General features: G+C 40.9%; 1 protein-coding gene across 7 annotated transcripts in view; it reads left to right on the top strand.

Annotated features, from left to right (window-relative positions):
• The window catches only part of LOC125461811 (C-terminal-binding protein 2), a 296288-nt gene that overhangs the window by 230364 nt on the left and 43327 nt on the right, over positions 1–22597 (top strand). For all 7 annotated transcript variants that reach the window (XM_048551038.2, XM_048551036.2, XM_048551039.2 and 4 more), the window contains 2 exons: positions 6564–6718; positions 15176–15320. In XM_048551038.2, the coding sequence (XP_048406995.1) occupies positions 6564–6718; positions 15176–15320 (300 nt within the window). The remainder of the gene's footprint in view (positions 1–6563; positions 6719–15175; positions 15321–22597) is intronic.

Here is a 22597-nt window from a genome sequence, read left to right as displayed (position 1 = left end):
AGGTTTCCTCTCATTCTCCTAAACTCCGGTGAGTTCTGAAATAACTCCACAACAGCTGGTATCCCATCATCAAGTCACTCTATATTTACATGTAGAAAGTCCTTGATACTGGTCCACCTCTCTGAGTGTCAGAATGTCTGACTCTCCTATTTTTAATCTGCCAGCCAGGGCTCCCTGATTGACCCAGATTAACCACACCAATCAGCGAACTCATTCTATACGGACCACCTGGTTGTGATGTCATTATAATCACTACATCCCTCCCCTTCTGAGTCTGAGGATACAGGCTGTTTATTTTTCCTGTAGCGCCTGCTGGGGAGTTTTAGCACTGGGTCGGGTTGCTCCAACTGTGCATCAGTTACAGGCTATGTGTAACACATAGGACCTCACCTTTTGTACCTGAAGTGTCTCAGGAGAAATTCTCTCCTCTGCCAGCAGCAAAGGTGTCAAAGCGGTTAAATCAGCTGTGTCCATCTCAGATTCAGAGATCTCTTTAATGTTTGATGGAGAGGGAGAACCCACGGGTTCTGAGGAGAACGGCACATTTTGCATCTGTGCCGTTTGCGAGTTTGTGGCTTTCTTATGGTGCACTTGCTTGTTCAGGGCTGTTGGTCCTACCCGAATTTTATACGTCACTGGTCCTGACCTTTCATCGACAAGTTACCCATGCAGGGCGATTCCCATGGTTCGAACACCAAACGTTGCACCCTGTAGTAAACCGTCTCTCTCACTTAGCAGAGTCTTCTGTCGGCACTAGTGTTCCTGAAGCTGCCCCGTCCTCATCCCCGACCCAGGAAGGTGAGATTTAGCCTGGTGTAGAGCCTGCACCCCATTTAGAACTCTGCTGGAGTTATCTGCATAGTTGCATCGGTGGTGGTCCTCTAATCATAGGAATTGGGGCAGTTTGGTATCTAGTGAAGCTATAGGTTATTTCTTTAAGCCTGCCTTCAAAGTTTGCATTACCCTTTCTGCCAAACCGTTGGATGATGGATGGTCTAAGGCTCTCCTTATATGCAGAAAATTAGGGAATACTCGAATTCCCTGCTGGTAAAATGAGCTGTTGTCTGTGACCAACACTGCCAGGAGCCCATGTACTGCAAAAGATGCTCACAGCTTTTCTATTATCATCCCCGTGTTTGACAAATGAACGTTATGCACGTCCAACCATTTTGAGTGGGCGTCTGCATTGACTAAGAGCGTTGAGCCCCTGAAAGGCCCTGCATAATCAATGTGTAACAGAGTCCAGGGTTTACATGGCCATTCCCACAAATGTTGGGGGTGGGGGGAGGGGGGGGGGTGCTCGCATAATTTCTGTCCTTGCTGGCACTCTGGGCACTGCCGCATCAATGTGGCTAAGTCTGCATCCAAGCCTGGCCACCAGACATAACTTCTTGCCAACCTATTCATTTTTGAAAACAGTGCATGACCCTGGTGGCAGCCTTCGCTCGAGGCAAACATTCTTGCTCCCCATAATAATATGTCGTCCTCAAATGTGCTTTAATCTCTCTGGGTCCAAAAGGGTTTCAGTGCTGGTTGTGATAGCCCTTTGGTTTACCCCATCTTTACAAGCTGTTTCAGTTTGGCCAGGACTGGATCTTTTTGCATCCAAAATCTGATATTGTCAGCTGTGAGTGGACATGTGTTCAGAAATTTTTAAAACCATTTTGGACTCTTCCAGTGGCAATACCACCAGTGGTGTATCTGCCAGCAGGAGGGGGATGAATGCATCCACATTCATTACTCTGCCTCCTGCACAGTTTTCCAACTTTAATTATACACACTTAGTATCAGAGCATGCCCTCTGAATTTAGCCTGAAGCAATTGGCAATGCGGCCTTGTCCTCTTTAAGTAGACCTCGCTGGAATTTGTGATCCATAATTATTACAAATTTACATCCATAAAGGTGTTGGTGGAACAGCCTGACTCAGTTTGCCTACCTTAAAACTTCCTTCACTATCAGCGTGTACATACACTCTGCATTGGCCAAAGTCCTGGATATATCTGTTATTGGGTGTTCCTCTCTATTGGACCACCTATGGGGCATTGCATGTCAATACCAAATCTCACTTGGGATCATAGTGTGCCTACACCTTAGAGGGCTTTAGCTGTATCTTCACTTCCCCGAAAGCTATGGCTTGGCTACATGCCCATTTCGAAGGCTGACCCTCTTTTCGGGATTGATGCAAAGGTGCCAGGATGGAGGCAAGGTTATGTCTGAACTTTCCGTAATAATGCAGCAGCCCAAGGAAAGATCTAAGCTCAGATACAAACATGGAAAACGGAGCACCTTTGATCTACCTCACCCTGTCTCCCAATGGATGTAACCCAGTCTTGTCAACTCTGTAGCCTATGTCACTTGGGGTGCTTGGAACACACATTTTCCCTTTTCAGATGTGTGCCCTCCTGGGAGAAATGCCTAAAGACTCTGTCCAAGTTCTATAAGTGCTCCTTTTTGGTCATCCCTGCTATTAGCACGTCAGCTAGATAAATGGCATCCTACGGTAGACCTGGCAAAATGTTCTTCATTGTCCACTGAAAAATGGCACAGGCTGATGATACCCCAAATGGTAATCTAGTATATTGGTACAAGCCCTTATGGGTATTAACAGTAGCATTACGCTGGGAATCTGCATCCAACTACAGTTGCAAGTACACATGGCATAAGTCCAGCTTCAGGAAGGTCAGCCCCCAGCTAGCTTTGTGTATACATCCTCAATGCAAAGGATTGGGTATTTACACAGCTGCAAGAAGTGGTCTACTGTTTTTTTGCCAAATCTCCACAAGGTGAACCAACTTGGCAGGCTTCAAAATCAGTACAGCCGATGCTGCTGATCCCGCAGACTGTATTGGCTTGATGATTCCTTCCCTTTGCAGCCTTCTCATTTCTGCCTCTACTTTTGACCATAAGGCAAATAGCACAGGGCTGGCCTTGCAGAATCATTGGATTGCTTCCTGCTCAACATGCAGGGTGGCCTTGGCACCTTTGATAGTCCCTTAGACCTTCCTGAAGAACTTCCAGGCATTTAAGTAGGACTTCATTTACCCGGCTGTTTTCTATCAAAAAATGTTGAGCCAATCTAGACAAATCTTTCTCAATCAATTTCTCCCCATCAAGCTTGGGCCTGAGCCAGTTGCTGCTTCTCATAAGAAACTGGAACAGAAGTTGTATCCTTAAACTGTAAATGGTTCTTAGTCTAACTGAGGTATTGCACAAACTTAAGGCTTGGACCCCAGAGCAAATTTTATTAAAGACTGCTACTGCAATCACTATGCTGATATCAACCTCCATGGGAGCTATGTGACTCTTTAGCCAGACATTTATTTTGATTGGAGATAATGGGAACTGCAGATGCTGGAGATTCCAAGATAATAAAATGTGAGGCTGGATGAACACAGCAGGCCAAGCAGCATCTCAGGAGCACAAAAGCTGACGTTTCGGGCCTAGCCCCTTCATCAGAGAGGGGGATGGGGGGAGGGAACTGGAATAAATAGGGAGAGAGGGGGAGGCGGACTGAAGATGGAGAGTAAAGAACATAGGTGGAGAGAGTGTAGGTGGGGAGATAGGGAGGGGATAGGTCAGTCCAGGGAAGACGGACAGGTCAAGGAGGTGGGATGAGGTTAGTAGGTAGCTGGGAGTGCGGCTTGGGGTGGGAGGAAGGGATGGGTGAGAGAAAGGACCGGTTAGGGAGGCAGAGACAGGTTGGACTGGTTTTGGGATGCAGTGGGTGGGGGGGAAGAGCTGGGCTGGTTGTGTGGTGCAGTGGGGGGAGGGGATGAACTGGGCTGGTTTAGGGATGCAGTAGGGGAAGGGGAGATTTTGAAACTGGTGAAGTCCACATTGATACCATATGGCTGCAGGGTTCCCAGGCGGAATATGAGTTGCTGTTCCTGCAACCTTTGGGTGGCATCATTGTGGTAGTGCAGGAGGCCCATGATGGACATATCATCAAGAGAATGGGAGGGGGAGTGGAAATGGTTTGCGACTGGGATTTGCAGTTGTTTGTTGCGAACTGAGCGGAGGTGTTCTGCAAAGCGGTCCCCAAGCCTCCGCTTATTTTGATTGGTTTGGATTTGGATGTTGCAAAGCAATTTGACTGTTCTAACTAGATGTAGGTGGACATTCTTTAGTGTGCAGTGTTCTGGATAATGGCCAATGCATTCTCGTGCTCGGTTTAGATCCTGTGGGATTCTTTTCCTACCTAAGTCCATATACTGTAGTAACTAAGCTGATTGCCAGCCCGAACTCTGAGGAAAATTTTTAGCTATTTGACTGAGGCTTTGACTTGTTTAGGGGTTTTGCTGTGGGCTGATGCAGAACCCTGAGTGTGGCTATGCTGTTATGTTCATCCAACTGGTGTCCTCAAGATCAGACTGCTGAGGGTGTCCACTTCCATTGGCATAGGCTGTAACTCGTGCTCCACTTGCTGCATTTTCCAATGATGCAGTCATTTGTACTGCCTGTTTGAAGTCCACTTGGGCTTCAGTTAGTAGGCTGTCTTGGATTACATCACTAATCCCAGTCTAGTCACCACTGAAATAAGTCTACAGATGTGTGTATCTCGTCACCAAGACACTCCTTATTTACACATAGAAAATCCTTGATATTAGTCCAGCTCTCAGCCAGCCCTCAGGGTGTCAGAATGCCTGAAACTTCCCTTTTTGTCTGTCAGCCAGGGCTCCCTGACTGGACCAAATTAATGACCTGAATTAGGGAATTCATAGTCTACAAGATCCACCTGCCTGACCTCTACAACCGCAACAGATACCACCTACTTGACATTGCCACGGTGGCTCAGTAGTTAGCACTGCAGCCTCACAGCACCAGGGAACCGGGTTTGATTCCACCCTCAGATGACTGTCTGTATGGAGCTTGCACGTTCCCCCTATGTCTTCGTGGGTTTCCTCCTACAGCCCAAAGATGTGCAGATTAGGTGGATTGGCTATGCTAAATTACCTGTAGTGTTCAGGAATGTGTAGGATAAGTGTGTTAGCAATGGGGAATACAGGGCTACAGGGATAGGGTAGGAGGATGGGTCTGTGTGGGATGATTTTCGGAGGGTTGGTGTGGACTCAATGGGTCAAATGGCCTGACCCCACACTGGAGATTCTATAAGAAAAAAAGAATCCCTCTATACCAGGAATCAACCTAGCAAATCTCCTCTGGCCTGCCTCCAATGTCTGTATTTCTTCCCTTGTAGCTGTCTCCATCATCCGTGTCCAAACAGGATGTGATGAAGGGTCTAGGCCCGAAATGTCAGCTTTTGTGCTCCTGAGATGCTTTTTCGCTTGCTGTGTTCATCCAGCTTCACACTTTATTATATTGTGAATTTGGGTTTATTTTTCTCTTCAAAGTCAACCAGGAAAGGTTACATTTTCATCTTGCATGGGCCTGGATTAGAGGCTGTATGTTCAACCCAGAGCATGTTCCAATGCAGATGTTGTGCTACATCAGTTCGCAGTCAGCATAAGTTTTGCTGACTTTGCTGCCTGATAGACTTAAAAGATTCAAAAATATTCTTTAAGAAAATATATTTTAAAATGTCTTTTGGAAAGTCCCTGGGTTGACTGTTCTGTGATAAGTCAGCTGATCCCAGCCAACTGTCCAAGTGGCCTCAACTAGAGAGAGCAGAGAATCAGAAGGTTCCTGTTTCTGTGCCTATGTGATTCCTGAACTTGGAAATATTGTTGCCTATGATTAAATATATGTGCCACATACTCTAAAGGAGACAGGGAGGTCCAGCAATTGTACTTTCCATGAGATTCACAGAATGAGGAGGAAATATGGAGGGGAAGTCTTTATCTTATTCATTCATATCCTTTGTCATTTCCTCATATTCAGCAATACTTTCCTCCTTCATTGCTGACAGATAAAACTTTGATCGGAAAATCTAATGGCATGTGATCCCTTGCCAGAATTGCAGTGTGAAGGGTGTGATACCAGTGCTACATCTACTTTTATTTTTATGCTATGTTCTGAATTATGCACCAAGAATTGTTGTACAAAGGTCCTCTCCTCAGGCTTTTCATGTTGAGAATACAGAGTATGAAGAGCAGGAAAAGCTACTAACATCTCTACGAGGAAATGTTAGCCTGTCAAGGCCACAAGTTTAAAATAGCAAATTCCATTTTTCTTGCATGGAATTCCAAAATTTCTGTAGATCATATTTTGCAACGCTGTTTGGGGAAAATAAAACATACAAACCAGTACTGTAAGACATAATAGCAGAAATATGCCACTCAGCCCATCAAATCTGCTCTGCTATTAAGTGAGATCTGATAATCCTCAACTCCACTTTCCTGCCATTTTACCATAACGTTTGATTCCCTTACCGAATTAAAACCTAAGTAAAATCCTTCAAAATTGACCGTTGTACTTTGGTTTTAATTCTCATCAATATTTCGCTGAACAGTTATCTTTAATTTAGATCTCCAGCATTTTTTTTGGTGGTACCTTTTATTGTTGTTTTATTTGGATGCTTTTCCATTTGCTGAAGAGGTAATCTCATTTTATCCCAATCTGAATTGGCCTTTAATAACGGTTGGCATTAATTTCTTCTCTGCAGGTATCCGTCCTCAAATTATGAATGGACCAATGCACCCACGCCCCCTGGTGGCACTGCTAGATGGCAGAGATTGTACCGTGGAGATGCCAATCCTGAAGGACATGGCAACTGTTGCTTTCTGTGATGCGCAATCTACTCAGGAGATTCATGAAAAGGTAGTACTGCATTCAATTTTATCCCCAAGAAGGACAAGGTGAAACAGTCCTGACATGTCCTATTTTCTCCTTCTAGCATCATGTCCACTTCCCCTTATTCACCAGTAGGGGTTTTTGTCAGCACAAGGAACGTTTGAGATGGGTTTAGCAATAGCCGTTGATTCCTGTAATGGCTTTTTATTCAAAGAACAAATTTCAGAATCCTCAGCCTGTCAACAATAAAACAAACAAATTATGGTTTAATTAATAAGGAGCATATCCCTATAAGCTAATACCATGAATTGCATCCAGTAACTCTGACCTGAAACCTTAGACCAGACTAGGAAGCTCAAGCAAGGATCAGGCTGATGCACCAGGTGATATAATTCTGCAGGATGAGACCAACGTGGTCCTTTTAGCATACAAAGCTTTTAAATTCAATTTCTGAAGTACATCTTTTAGCCTCAGTCCCTCCCCCAGAATCTCTCAAATTGGCACGTATTTGTATCGGTTGTTATTGGTAACCTGCGTTTTTTAATATTTTGTGACTTGATTTGCTTCGCTTTAACTCTTTCATGCTTTCTCTACAGTTGTTTTGACCATTTCTTTTTTCCATTACACTTTCAGCTCTCCATGCAGTGTAGGGTGTGTTATAGAATGGAAGAAATCATATATTCTCAAAAATGCAACAAATTATTCTCATACAAAAGTTACTACAATTGGTCTCCTTCAGCCATTTTGCTGACGGTACTGCAGCACCTGCATTACAGAGTTTTCAAAATTGAAGCGCTGAGACAAAGATTACAGTCAACTATAATATCTCTTTTACTTGGTAGTCTTCGTAGCAAAACCTACTGTGAATGTGTCTGAATCTTCAATGTACAAACAGCTCTCTGATAGATTATACTATGGCTGTCCTTTCTCCTGTGGATTTGGGACAAATCTCCATCCTGGTTGTTTAGTCTTGGCTGCTGAAAGGGATGCTTTGTGACAAGCCTGGGTTATAAAAATGATCCCATGTGGGAGATTTGATTTAAATATGCATACTAAACAGATTCACCAAGTGCTGCTGCTTTAGAGTTGGTATCTGAAATAAAGCAGGGAGTTTCCCATTGTATATTTGTTGCAAGGAAACTTCAATTTGTAGAATATTTGACTCTGATAACTGTGGTAGCAACATTCTTTATGTTCTGCGATTTGTTTCATGGGACCTTGATAAATTGTAGTTAGTTTTCATAGCTGTGGGTCACTTTGACTTTTGACTACCAGAAAATAATACCAGATTTTAGTTCTCTAATATTTGCTGCACATCTGCTAAAGGAATGTGGACTACATTACAAAATAAAACAATTTAATGTGAAATAAAACAAGCCTCTTTTCAAAATTTAAATATATTAGCCAAGTTTAGAGCAGAGTAATTTTGCACTGGTTACATAGGTTAGTTTTGTCTCCTCTGCAGGTATATCTGGGGGCCAAATGTTGGCTAAAACAAGTTTCAAGTATTTAATTCTCTGTTGATTAATTGCCCAGGAAGTGATGACAATTTAATCATAATAAATGCGGCAGCTCCACATCACTGTCTCGAGCAATTAGGGATAGGCAGTGTGTGCTAGCTCAGCCAGCAACCTCTACATCCTATGAATGCATAAAAACAAATGATGTAAACACTGTTGAGTAAGAACAACCTGAAATTCTGTAGTCCTTTTAAGGTGAAAATGGTGTGACTGCAGAGAGTGGTGAAGTTTGGGGTTAAGTCAGGTACCTCAGTGATACATTGGCCTAAGACACAGACACACTGAATTCCCACGAGGGAGGTATGTGTGTAAATGACAGGATACTGAGGGTTTTGAAACATCCATTTGCTCAAAGGATGTCAGTGTCATTGATGAGGCCATCATTTCTTCTCTATTTCTAATCACCTTTCAATAGATGGTGGTGAACTGCTACCTTGAACTATTGCAGTTCATGCGCAGAATTTCAAAATGGAGATCAATGTAAGTTTTCCACTGCATGAGTCACATAAAGTTAGTATGCAGAAAAAGCAAGTAATTAAGAAAGCTAATGGAATACCATCCTTTATTGTGAAAGTAATTGAACATAAACGTAACAATTTTATGCATCAGTTACACAGGACTTTGGTGAGACCACATTTCAAGTTCGATGTGCTGTTTTGGTCTCCTTATTCAAGAAAAGGTGTAAATGCATTGGAGGCAGTTCAGAACAGATTTACTAGATTCATACCTGGAATGAGCAGGATGGACAGATTGGGCTGATTTCGGCTGGAATTTAGAAAAGTGAGGGATGACTTGCTTAAAGACCTGTTAGATCCTCAACAGTCGTGTGGATGTGGAAGAGATAGCCCCTCTTGTGGGTGAGTCCCGAAGTAAGGGGCATTATTTAATAATTGGCTGTTGCCATTGTAGAACAGGAATGAGGAAACTTTTTTTTCCCTAAGAACAGTGCACCTTTAGCACACTCTCCCTTAGGGATAGGGTCATTTAATATTTTAAGGTGGAGGGGCCAAAAGGCCTATTTCTACTCTTGATTTGTATGTTTGTGTGCATAGAAATGCAAGAAATGTCGTGATGTTTCATATACATATGGAGCAAATGGAAAGAGGTGCACAAAATGACAGATTCCCGTTTCTTAACTGTTATTTTAAAAAATGACTGGCTGTTTTCAGGTGGATATGTTTTGCCCCCCAGCCCTCCCTGTGATTGTGCCTTCCACCAGGCTTTCGGTGGCAGGTCCTGGTGGTTGTGCGAAGGTTTCCTAGCTGTCTAATATCCCTCTTTTTCTTTATTGCACACCATCAACCGCAACCCACCTCCTACATGTGTGCGCAGACAGACACACACAGACACAGACACACACACACACACACACACACACACACACACACACACACACACACACACACACACACGAAATGCTCTTGAGGCAAATGTGTTGGGAGGAGTCAACATTTCAGGTTCTGTAATCTTTCATGAAATGCATCTTATAGATTCTGTGCTTGGTTTGTTTTGAAATGAGTCAGTTGATACTTGGAGTCAGAGGAATGGATTTGGGTCTAACAACCAGATGGAGTTGAGGAGATTTCAGTTTCATTGGGCACGGTAGGAGTCACTTATATGAACAATTTGGATGTGAACGTAGGAGGTATGGTCAGTAGATATGCAGATGGCAACAAAATTGGTGGTGTGGTGGATGGCAAAGATGGTTACCTCGTTGTACAGTGGGACCTTGATCAGATGGGCCAAGGAGTGGCAGATGGAGTTTAATTTAGATAAATGTAAGGTAGTGCATTTTGGAAAGGCAAGTCAGGGCAGAACTTAGACACTTAATGGTAAGGTCCTAGGGAGTGTTGCCAAACAAAGAGACCTTGGGGCGCGGGGCCATAGTTCCATGAAAGTGGAGTCCAAGGTAGACGCGATAGTGAAGAAGGCATTGATACGCTTGCTTTACTTGTCAGTGCATTGAATATAGGAGTTGGGTGGTCATGTTACATCTGTACAGGACATTGGTGAGGCCACTTTTAGAATACCGTGGTAGTTCTGGTCTCCCTGCTTTAGGAAAGACATTGAGAAACTCGAAAGGGCTCAGAAAATATTTAAAAACAGAACTGCCGATGCTGTAAATCAGGAACAAAAACAGAAGTTGCTGGAAAAGCTCAGCAGGTCCGGCAGCTTCTGTGAAGACAAAATAAGAGTTAACGTTTCAGATCCAGTGACTCATCCTGACAACTGATGGTAGCTGGGGAATATGTCGGTTTATATGCAGAAAATAGGGAGGGGGGCGTGAGGTAGGAGGTAAACGATAGGATACAGCCCAAAGAGAGAGAAGGGCAGTTAGATAGACGAAGGTGATAACGATCTGGCAAGGACCGTGAATAGTTGTTAATGGGGACTGTGAGTCGCTAACAGTAGGCAGTGTGTAATGGCTATGTCATAACAAATATGAAAACATTTACAAGGATGTTGCTGGTGTTGGAGGGTTTGAGCTGTACAGAAAGCTGAATAGGCTGGGGCTGTTTTCCCTGGAGCATTGGAAGCTGAGAGCTGACTGTATAGAAATTTATAAAATCATGAGGTGCATAGATAGGAAGAAGAGCCAGGTGTTTTCCCCACTGTAGGGGAGTCTAAAACCAGAGGTCATAGGTTTAAGGTGAGAGGGGAAAAATTTAAAAGGGGCCTAAGGAGCAACTTTTTCCATGCAGAGGGTGGTGCATGTGTGGGATGAACTGCCAGAGCAGATGGTGGAGGCTGGTCCAATTGCAACATTGAAAAGGTATCTGGATGACTACAGGAAGGGAAAGGTTTAGAGGGATATGGACGAAATTCTGACAAGTGGGACTAAATTAGTTCAGGATATCTGGTCAGCATGGACACATTGGACCGAAGGGCTTGTTTCCATGCTATACATCTCTATGATGCTGAGAGGCCATTCGGTCCATCACACTTGTTCTGACCCTATTGAAAGAATTATTCATTTAGTCCCATTAACCTGCTTTCTCCATCTCTCTTCATTAATTTTTCCCTTTTAATTTTTATCCAGGTGCCTCTGTGAAGATTTGATTTGAATCTGTTTGTAGCATCTTTTCATGTGTCTAGATCAGAATGTGTAACTGCATTTGAAAGAGTGCTCCTTGCGTTCCCAATTATCTATGTCTGTCCTTCTGTTTTCAATCCTACTGCCAATGCAAACAGTTTCTCCTGATTTTCTTGATCAAAACATTGTGTGATTTTGTGTTTCCGTTAAGTCTCTTGTTAATCTCCTTTGCTTAATTGAGAATAATCCAAGTTTGTCCAGTCTCGACACTCCACCAAAGGCCCTTATTCTAGTTTCTGTCCTATGCATGCTGTCTCAGACCATGACATCCTTTATAAAGTGAAGTCCCACATTTGGGCACAGTACTCCAGCTGTGGCCTAATTAGTGATTTTTAAAAAGCAAGACATAACTTGATTGCTTTTGATCTTTCTCTACATTGCCTTAGATTTAAAGGCCTTTTGAACTTGTTCAGCCAGGTTGTGTATGCGAAATCCCCCTTCCCAACTCCTGTAAAATTGTTCAACTTAATTTATATTGTCCTACCACATTTATCCTTCAAAGTGCATCATTTCACACTTACCTGCATTATTTTAATTTGCCACACGACTGCCCATTTCACCATTCTGTCCACATTGTCCTCTGGACTGTGAGCAAACTCCTCACAATGGTTGCTTATTTCCTGTTTTGAACATTAAAGGGAACCAATAACTCCCTTTCCAACTACATTCGGTTTTCTGTGCCAGTAAAGATAGATTCTTTGCTGGTGAGCGAACCTCATTCATGCATTACATGTTCACATTCAGTTTAACTAATAGAGTTAGCAAATTGTCTTTTTCTTGTCATTTTTATACCTGAGAAGTTAAAAGTTCTGTAATCAAGTGAAATTAGCTGTACTGATTCCCAGCTAAAGTGGAATTATAACTTTTAATTATTTTTTATTACTTTTATTAAATCTGATCCACAGTTTATAAACTGACTCACTATGTTTACACTGCTGCTAATTGAGGTCTGGGCAGAGACAAACTGTGTAGTGTCAATTGAGTGATCTAAATAGACTGACAAGTGTTTCTGTTTGGCTCTGGGCAGCAGTATATTGCCAGATGTTGCACATTTCAAGTCTCACTGCAGCTTGTATAGAGCGAGGTTTCATTTTACAGGATTGACAGTTAGAACTGAGAAGAGTAAACTGTTTACTGATACTCTAAAAATATAACAATCTGTCCCAATTTCCTTTCAGCAAGACTTTTACAGGCAAGACCTTCACAGACCCAACTATTTTTATGCCAGTTTGTCCTTTTAATACCTGTCAATATTTAACCCCTTGAAGGAATCCTATTAGTAGTGCTAGTTACACTAATTCCAGTCCACTTTCACGAATAAAATATTTTTTTAGCAGATAACTCATAACAAAATCTTTATTGGCTGTGATATCATGAAGAAATTGTCAGCCTAATCTCTCCATGGTTTTGACTTCTCAACTATGGTTTACAGCTTGGGGAAGAAAACAGAACTTCCTGCAATTCCAGAACACTGCCTTCATTGTATTGCATTTATCAACTAGTGATCATAATGTGATTGAATTCAATGTAGCATTTTTAAGCAAAAAGCATGAATCAACTACTAGAATTTTAGATGTAGGTAATGAGCCAAACAAAAGACTGTCCACAGTAGACTGGGGAAATCTGCTTGTGGGTAAAACAACTGATGATCAATGGAAAATATGTATAGAAACATTTAGCAATGTAAAACCAGTTCATGTCCCTGAAATAGAAAAGCTTCACTTCACGGAATAAACAGTTATGGACAATGAAAGAAATAAGGGACAGCATAAAATTAAAAGAACAGGCTTACAAAAATGCGAAAGTACAAATCCTGCTTAATGGGAAAGGTGCAAAGACCATCAAAGGGCCGCAAAGCAGTCCATGAGAGCTACTGAAAGGGATTATGAAACTTGCGAGGGCCATGAAAATCAATGAGTAAATTTTATAGTTTCAGAAAGGCAAAGCGGGTGGTCAGAAGCCTGCTAAAGACTGAAAGTGGGACATTGTCAATGACTTTGAGGAAGTGGCCAACATGTTGAATAATTAATTCAGTACTAACAGTAGAAAGGGAAAATAGCCTGCCAGAAGTGCCAGAGAAGTTAATAGTGGATCGGGACTAGGGACTGCATAAAATTAACCTAAATAAAACATCAGTAGTGAGTAAACTAATGGAATTAAACAGTGTCAAATTCCCAGAACCTGATGGTTTCCATCTGAGAGTGTTAAAGGAACTAGGGGAATACATTGTTTACACCCCAGCTATAATCTTTCAGAGTTCCCTTGATACAAGACGTCTCTCTCTGGATTGGAACTTTGCACATTTCTCTGCTTTTTAAGAGGGACGAAAGAAGAAAGGCAAGAAATTACAGCGCAGTTAACCTAACATCCGAGGTGGCAAAATTGTGTAAGTCTATCATCAATAATCAGATACCTGAACACCTTGAAAATGTACAGTTAATCAGGGAGAGCCAGTATGGAATCATGATAGTAAGGTATCCTGACAAATCTCATTGAATCTTTTGAAGAGGTGATTTGGGTCGTGGTTAGGGGAATATCTGTAAATGTTGTTTATATGGTCTTCAAGAAGGTGTTTGATTATAGTCCCACATAAGAGCGTCTTAACTAAACTAGAAGCCCATGGAATTAAAGGAAAATTACTGACGTGGCTGGATAATTGGTTGAGTGGCAAACAGGAGAAAGTAGGGAGAATGGGTAGGTATTCAAGTTATTAGGATATGACTTGTGGTATTCCTCAAGGATCTGTGTTGGGGGGCCTCTATTATTTACATTATTTGTTAATAACTTGGATAATGACTTAGGAAGTCATATATCCAGACTTGCTATTGATACATGTTTAGGCAGCGACGTAGACAGTGTAAGTGATCTATCAATACTCCTTCGTAATTTTGTGCTAAGTGAATTGGCAAAATGGTAGCAAATGGAGTTCAGTATAATCAAGTGTGAGGTTATTAGTTTTGGTTTGGAAAAGGATCGATCGGTGTACTTTCCAGATAGTAGGTAGTTAAGTATGGTCTTATTAAGCTATAAGGAGAAATTATAAAAATTAGGCCTGTTTTCTGTAGAATTCAACAAGTTAAGGGTGATCTGTTTGAAGTCTTCAAGATAATAACAGGAAAAGGCAGAGTAGATAAAGATAAACTATTTCCATTTGTTAGATATTCCACAACTAGGGACATTAGGCTGAGAATTCGGTCAGGAGAGATATCAGGAAGCACTTCTACACAGAAAGAGTGGTAGAGGTTTGGAATGGTCTTCCACAATTGAAGCTAGCTTAGTTGTTAATTTTAAATCTGAGGTAGATAATTTTTGTTTGAACAAATGTAGCAATGGATATGGGCTAAATGCAGGTATGGACTTTGGCCACAGATTGGCCATGATCTCAGTGAATGGCACAACAGGAATAGGGGCTGCAGAATAGCCTGTTCCATATCCTGTGACCCTATTTTCTGTGCTTCGGATGTGGTTTCCAGAATTTATTAATAATCAATTTTATTTGCTAACGAAGAAAAGGACAGAGGCTATATTGATGAGATATCTAATATCCTCTGATTTGGAACAAGACACTTCCTTCTCTCACGTGTAAATGTAAAAACGAAAATATAAAATCTGCAAGAAAAAAAACTAAGTTTTGGATCTACACTTGCTGGAAGCGAAGAGGGCCCATGGCTGCTAAAGCATACCTGTGTTTTCTGGCCAGACTCTGCCTGGATGCTCATAATAAGTTCCTTGTATTATTTTATATTGTGCCCATTTCTAACAACTTTGAGAGACACTAATCAGGTACTCATGGAGACTGAAGTTGTCAATGAATTGGCCTTCTTTTGACTACTTGCTGTAGTTGAATAATAATTTCTCTTCCTTTTGTAGGTTCTAAATGAGGCAGTGGGGGCATTAATGTACCACAATATCACTCTGACCAGAGAAGACCTGGAAAAGTTCAAAGCTTTGCGAATAATTGTACGGATAGGCAGTGGTTATGATAACATTGACGTTAAGACTGCAGGAGAACTCGGTAAGTTAAGTCCAAGCATTGCTTTTAGCGGATATCTTTTAGTAAGCTTATTTGTAAAATCTGATTTACGGAGTCATTTTTAAGTCAGCAATGGAGCAGATGTTGTTGTGTCAGCATGGATTGCTTTTGTAATTTTTATGAAAGGAAAAACTAAAATGCTATATGTGCATTAGATGCCATCACAGTCAATGGAAAATGTACCAACACATTCCTGGGCACTACTGGTCTGGGAAGAGATCAGACCTGCTGTGTTCATCCAGCTTCACACTTTGTTATCTTGAAAAAGAATGCAGTTTGTTCTGTTTTAAAACAGTCACAATTTGTTAACAAAAATGCGTGGCCTTAAGAACTAACCTCACATCAGTTGTATTTGCATCTGCTAAATATGACCTTCAAGCACATGAAAATTTTGCATAGGACTTTTCGTAGAGATGATGAGAATGCTGAAAAATGGAATAGCTTTGCATCAATAGAAGAAGCAAAGTAAAACTGAAGACAAATGGTTGAGGGGAGTGGGTGCAGCATACCTGCATCAAATATCTTTTAAAATCATGTATCTACTCCTTACATAAGTGAGGGAGATCATTTCAGACATCCAGCCCCATTTCAGCAGAAACAGCTAGACATGGCAATGTCACTCCCAAAACTATTTTAATGTATTTCTTGCCACTCTCCCATTGTAAACATGAAAACATTTATCTGACCATTATCGGCAGAGCCACTGTCATTTAAACTGTCAGGACATCCCTACTTAGATGCTGCCATAACTCCCATTGTTAAAACCTCCAATCTCAACTTTTGTAGCTTCTCCTAAAAATTCTGATAGATGAGTACAGTTTAAGGGTCATGGTTCCAAAAATGACCTGTGAAAATATTGTTTAAAACCTACTTCAAGCCATCAGAAGACATTCCCTGTGTTACTCTTTGTGAATTTGGTGTTGGATACCAGCTTATTGTTGTCTTGCGTCGGCACTTCTTGTTCAGAAACACCTCAGTGGTATAGTCCCCATTGCTCTCAATTGTAATCGTTAGATTTTCAACTGGTATTTACTTTGTCTGAAATGGAAATGACACTTGCATTTCCAACCTGAACTGACTTAATGGAAAAGAATCAAAGTGATCACAGTTTGGCATTGAGACCCCTTGCCTCTTGCTGTTCCTAATTGTTTATCCTTTTGCGGTTGAATAGCAGCTGACATTCACTCAATGACCTCACACATGATGATTTGTCACATGTTTGGTAGATGTAGCTATAGATTTGTATCTCGACAGAAGTCAGCACTGGATTCTTTTTTAAAAAAAGATTTGTTCCAAGCTATGCTGCCAACTCTGGCCATTTTAGTCTTTTTTTAAAAGCATAATTCTAAATTAGTTAAAACCCTGATCTACTCCATTTGTCAAAGTAATTTTAAAAAAACACAGAATTGAAGTACTCTCAGTCTTATTTTAATCATCTGCAAAAAAACAGAAAATATTGAACCTTTGCCTCTCTCTTAAGCAATAGACACATCATGTCTCAGACTTTCACTTCCCTTTCAAAGGCCTTTTCCAGACATTAGTGCTACAATGCAGGATAAACCATCTTCATGGGAAGCACAAAAATGGGATGAGTACTAGTAGTCAGTAAAACCTAGTTCAAGGAACCAGAAGGCATTCCCTGTGTTATATTTTGTGAACTCCGTGTCGGATACCAGCTTAGAACACAGACAGGATTGATGAGGAAACAGGAAACAAGAACTTGTTTTCCAAAGTTAGACAAGCAATGTATTTCAAAAGAAATATATATGATCATTTTGCATAAATACCTTCTAAGAATCTAACTTCGAGAACCATGTGGTTATTTAGTCTAGATTACTATTTGTAAAGAATACTTGTGCCAAATTAAAGGTCACCAGAGTGAATTGGCATTGTGCCATTTAATAAACTGCACTTTCTGTTAGAAGCAGCCCAGACTTCTTGATGATGCTTACAAGATGCTGCTTTAAGTGTATGTCAGATTAAAAATTGAACAGAGTCCTGTTGTAATGTCTGATCTTCTTGCAAAAGGATACATTTTCAAGTGTAAAGATGCACTTTAGTTGGTTGTTAGCTAAATATTTTCCTTGATATGTTTGCTGTGTAATGCTCTAAGCTAATTGGTTACATACATTGCCTGGATCCAAAATTTTTGCACAGTTTATTCCTATTAAGGAACTGTATTGTCTACAAAGACAAAGTAGGGAGGCACCAGGATGATAGGACTAGCCTAAGCTATTGCATTAAGAAATTTGATCTGTGCAGTTGGAAACATGTAATCCAAATGTGAGTTTGCTGTCATCAATACAATAAATATATAGCGTGAAAATTCAGAATGATTTTTCTTCACATTGATTTTGTACGAAAAGCTCATGTTTGAAGAAACAGCAACACACACTGAAAAATCAGATACATATTTCTGCTTGCATCCTCAATAATTCTGGTTACCCGTCAAATCTTGTAAAGTGAAATCTCTGTTCTAACATACTATGCATTTTTCTCAACATAAAGTCTTTGCTCGATTATTAATTTGTCACAGTTATTGTTCATGTACCGCTTTAATGTGTTGAAGTGGTGTGGCAATGAATCAAGTTGTGAATTGTTACTTACTCATTGCTGGTTGGGAGGTAGATAATATTACACATAGTAGCACAGTTAGTTAACTGTAATGTGTTTACCACAATTCTTGATTTAATTTTTTTTGATGAAGTAACAGAAATGATAGATGAATTGTGCAGTTGGTGTGGTATAAATGAATTCCCGAAAGGCAATTCATAAAGTACCATATAATAGAATTACCGACAGGTTTGAAGCCCATGGAATAAAAGGGACAGTGAACAATGTGAATACAAAGAGATAATGGGAACTGCAGATGCTGGAGATTCCAAGATAATAAAATGTGAGGCTGGATGAACACAGCAGGCCAAGCAGCATCTCAGGGTCTAGGCCCGAAACGTCAGCTTTTGTGCTCCTGAGATGCTGCTTGGCCTGCTGTGTTCATCCAGCCTCACATTTTATTATCTTATAATGTGAATACAAAGTCGGCTGAGTCATAGAAAACAAGAGGAGGTTGTGCACGATTGTTTATAAGTGTAGAAGATGTGTCATCAGGTTCCCAGGAGTTGAAACCATGTTTTTCTTACAATAATGACTTAGACTTCTCAGTATAGGGCACAGTTTCACAATTTTTCAGATCGTATGACACCTGGATGTATTGTTAAAAGTGAGGATAGAGATAAACTTGAAGAGGATATAGGCTATTGGAATGGGTGGACACTTAGCAGATGAAATTTAATCTGGAGAAATGTGATGTGACACACTTTGTTGGGAAACCAAGAAGAGGCAATATAAAATAAAAAGTACAATTTTATGAGGAGGTCAGGAGCAGAGAAACCTGGGAATATGTACATGCCAATTTTTGAAGGTGGCAAAGCTGTTTGAGAAAGTGGCTAAAAAGGTTTATGCGATTGTATACTTTATAAGTGATGGCATTGTGTATAAAAACAAAAGTTATGATGATATTTTATAAAACTCCACTGCTGAAGTATTTTTTTCTATTATTGAGCGCATTTTAGAAAGATATGAAGGCTTTGGAGAGGGTGCTGAAAGGTTTACCAGAATTATTCCAGGGATGAGAAACTTAATTTACATGAATGGACTGGAGAAGCCCGTATTGTTCTCCTTACAGATGAGGAAGTTGAGAGGAGGTTTGATAGAAGTGTTCAAAATCATGGGGTTCTAGACAGAGTTGATAGAAACTGTTGTCATTGATGGCGGGGCTGCGAACACAACTCCATTTATAGTGATTGGCAAAAGAGCCAATAGGCGACATGAGGAGAAGCTTTTTTACACAGTGAGCATGTACTAGCAGCGAATGTGCCAATGACTGATGTCACCGAGGTTTTCTAAGGTGAAGAGAGAATTTGTACCAGGGTATAGGAGAAGGAAAGTGGAATGAGACCAGTAGACAGTTGGCACAGAGATAATGGACTGAATGGCCTCCTTCTGTGCTGTAACCATCTTATGGGGCAGGCTGGCCTGATAATAAACGGTATAAGAAAGAAGTGATAAAGATTAAAGGCAAAGGCAGTAAGGATAAAGGATAGTAGCCCACAAAATAGGAATATTGTATCAGTATGAGTGCATTGAAGATATAGCAAACATTAGAAAACACGAGTGACAGTATAAGCCCCCAAACTTGGTTTGGTGCTGGACGTAGTATGAATTAAGGAATTAAAGGAGCATAAAACAAGCCTTATACAATAGTGCAATGTCCATAAGCTGAGTTGCAGAAGTATGGTGGAAGAAGACAACTGGATGGAATGCGTTTTCTAGTACAATATATAGAAAAAACAGCTAGGGAGCTAGACTATTTTAGATCTTGCATTGCCTGATAAGACTGCATTTATTAATTTTCTTATAGTTGAATATCTCTGCTGAACAGTCATCATTATGTAATAGAATTTTACCTTGGGTTTGAGAGGAATCTGGTTAATCATAGAACTATCTAAATATACAGTACGCATAAGAGGCCCTTTGCCCATGGATTCTGCACTGACACAAACTGCTTTAAATCTATGCTCATCCCATTTTCCAGCACTTGGCCCATAGCCTTCAATTTTATGACATTTCCAGATGCTTGTTAAAGTGCTTTTTGAAAGTTGTGAGGTTTCCTGCCTCAAATACCCTCTCAAGCAGTGCAATTCTTACCGCTCTCTGGATGAAAACAAAATCCTGAAATCTCCTCTAAACCTCCTGTTTTTCATATAAAAATGATGTCCCCTTGTTATTGACCCTTCAACTAAAGAGAACAGCTGTGTTCTGTCCCCCATGTCCATGCCCCTCATAATCATTCAACCAGGTGGAGACCCTCAATAATTCAACCAGGACCCTGTCAGTCTTCTCTACTGTAAAGAAAACAACCTGAGCTTATCCAGCCTCTCTTCAAAGCTAAACAGCTCCACCTCGTGCACAATTCCTTGTGAACCTCTCTGTAATTTCTCAAGTGCAATCACATCCATCCTGTAGTGTGGAGACCAAATCTGCACACAGTGCTCCAGTTGTGGCCCAACCAAAGTTTTACATACAGTTCCAACAAAACTTCCCTGCTTTAATAATCTATGCCGTAACTAGTGAAGGCAGGTGTTTGCCATCTTAACTACTTATTAACCAGTCCTGGTGCCTTCACCAATTTGTGAACAGGCATCCCAAGATCCCTCTGTTCCTTTGAACGTCCTAGTGTCGTGGCATTCATTGAGTACTCACTAGTCTTGTAACTTCCAAAGTGCATCACCTCACATAATAGTAGATAAACGCTGGCAAAAAATGTTCTAAAATATCATTATTCTCAACAAATCTACGTTCCCTTGAAGAATAAAAACTCTCTTGGAAGAGTGGTATGTCCACATCTAACTAGTTCACAAGTCACAAAAGTCTTACGGAAGTGTTTGGAGGCATTTGGGCCAAATGTTGGCAAATGGGACTGTATTAATTTAGAATATCAGGTTGGCATGGATGAGTTGAACTAAAGGGCCTGTTTTCTTCAGCACATCTCTATAACGGTATGATTAAGGAGACCATTTGGCCCATCCATCCTACACCAGTTCTTCAAACAAGTATCATTACCTCGTGCCGTACTCCCATACCCTTGCATGTTTTTTTTTCAAATAAGCTTCTCGTGCTCTCTTAGATGCCTCGATGGATTCTACCTCCACCATATTTCCAGGCAGTGCATTCCATACTCTAACTACTGGCTTAAGATTGTTACAAAGATTTGTAGCCCAGGTTGTGAATGAGGTTGTTGACTTGCTCGCTGAGCTAGATTGTTTTTGTTCAGATGTTTCGTCACCATGCTAGGTTAGAAACACTCACAAGGTTTAAAGATCCCATACCCATGAAATGCAGAACCAACATAGTTTACGAAATACCATGCAGCGATTGCCGCAAGCGTTATATCGGCCAGACAGGAAGGAAACAAGCCATCAGAATACACGACCATCAGCTAGCGTCAAAACGACACAACAAACTTTCACTAACTTCAGTACACTCAGACAATGAAGGCCATCAGTTTAACTGGGACAAGTTAACCATAGCAGCTCAAGCCAAACTTAGATGTGCACAGGAATTCCTAAAGGCATGGGTCTCCACCCGTAATGCAATCAACAAACACGTAGAATTGGACCCCATATACTAATTTATACAGAACAGCACCAGAAATGACACTACTCACCATAATGGACCAGACCACCAAGTGGAGTAAAACAACGTTGCTTCATCGGAGGCCTCACTGACGACGTTACGAGCGTGGTGGTGAAACATCTGAACAAAGCAAGCAAGTCAACAACCTCTAATTTCTTGCAGATTGAAACAATATATTATCTTAAAATCAACTTTGCTTATTTTGTAAGGCATTTTAAATCTAAGCATTCTCATTCTTGTTCCTTTTACAAGTTTTTTTCCCTATCTGCTACATCCAGCTCACTAGTGATTTTGGAAACCTTCATGAGATCTCCTCTTAGCCATCTTCTCGCCCAGGAGAACAGTCTCAACATCTTCAGAACTACCTTCAGAACTGAAGTTCCTCATCCCTGGAACCATTCTTGTAAATCACTTCTGCACACTCTCTAGTGCATTCACATCCTTCCTGTAATGTGATGTCCACAACTGTACACAGTACTCTAGCTTAGATCTGACAAGGTCCTTCTACAATTTCGACTTCACTTCCTTGATTTTGTACAATATGCCCCCATTTATAAAGCTAGGATACAGTATGCTTTACTTACTGCTCTCTCTACATGACAACTTCAATCACGTGTGCACATATACATCCAGGTCCCTCTGCTTTTGGACCCTTTGTAAATTTTAGCCCCTATCTTGTAAAATCTGTTAAAGCAAATACTAGATTAAAAGAGATAATGGAAACTGCTTGAAGCGTCTAGGCCCGAAACGTCAGCTTTTGTGCTCCTAAGATGCTGCTTGGCCTGCTGTGTTCATCAGGCTCCACACTTTGTTATACTAGATTAAAAGAAGCAGCTTGTAATGTTGTGAAGAGGACTATTAAGCTACTGGTAAATAAGAAATTGGTAAAGAGAGAGAAAATAGAGAGTAAGTTATCAAGAAATACAAAACAGATTTTAAAACTTTAGCCAGTACGTAAATAGGGAGTAGCAGAAGTAAATGTGTGCTTCTGAAGGCAGAGGCAAGAGAAATTTGAATGGGTGATAAGGAACTGACAGGGATTTCTATTGCACGTGTTGAGCCTG

This window comes from Stegostoma tigrinum, chromosome 20 (genome assembly GCF_030684315.1).
Source record: "Stegostoma tigrinum isolate sSteTig4 chromosome 20, sSteTig4.hap1, whole genome shotgun sequence".
NCBI classification, from domain to species: domain Eukaryota; kingdom Metazoa; phylum Chordata; class Chondrichthyes; order Orectolobiformes; family Stegostomatidae; genus Stegostoma; species Stegostoma tigrinum.
This window is presented reverse-complemented; position numbering and strand designations above follow the sequence as displayed.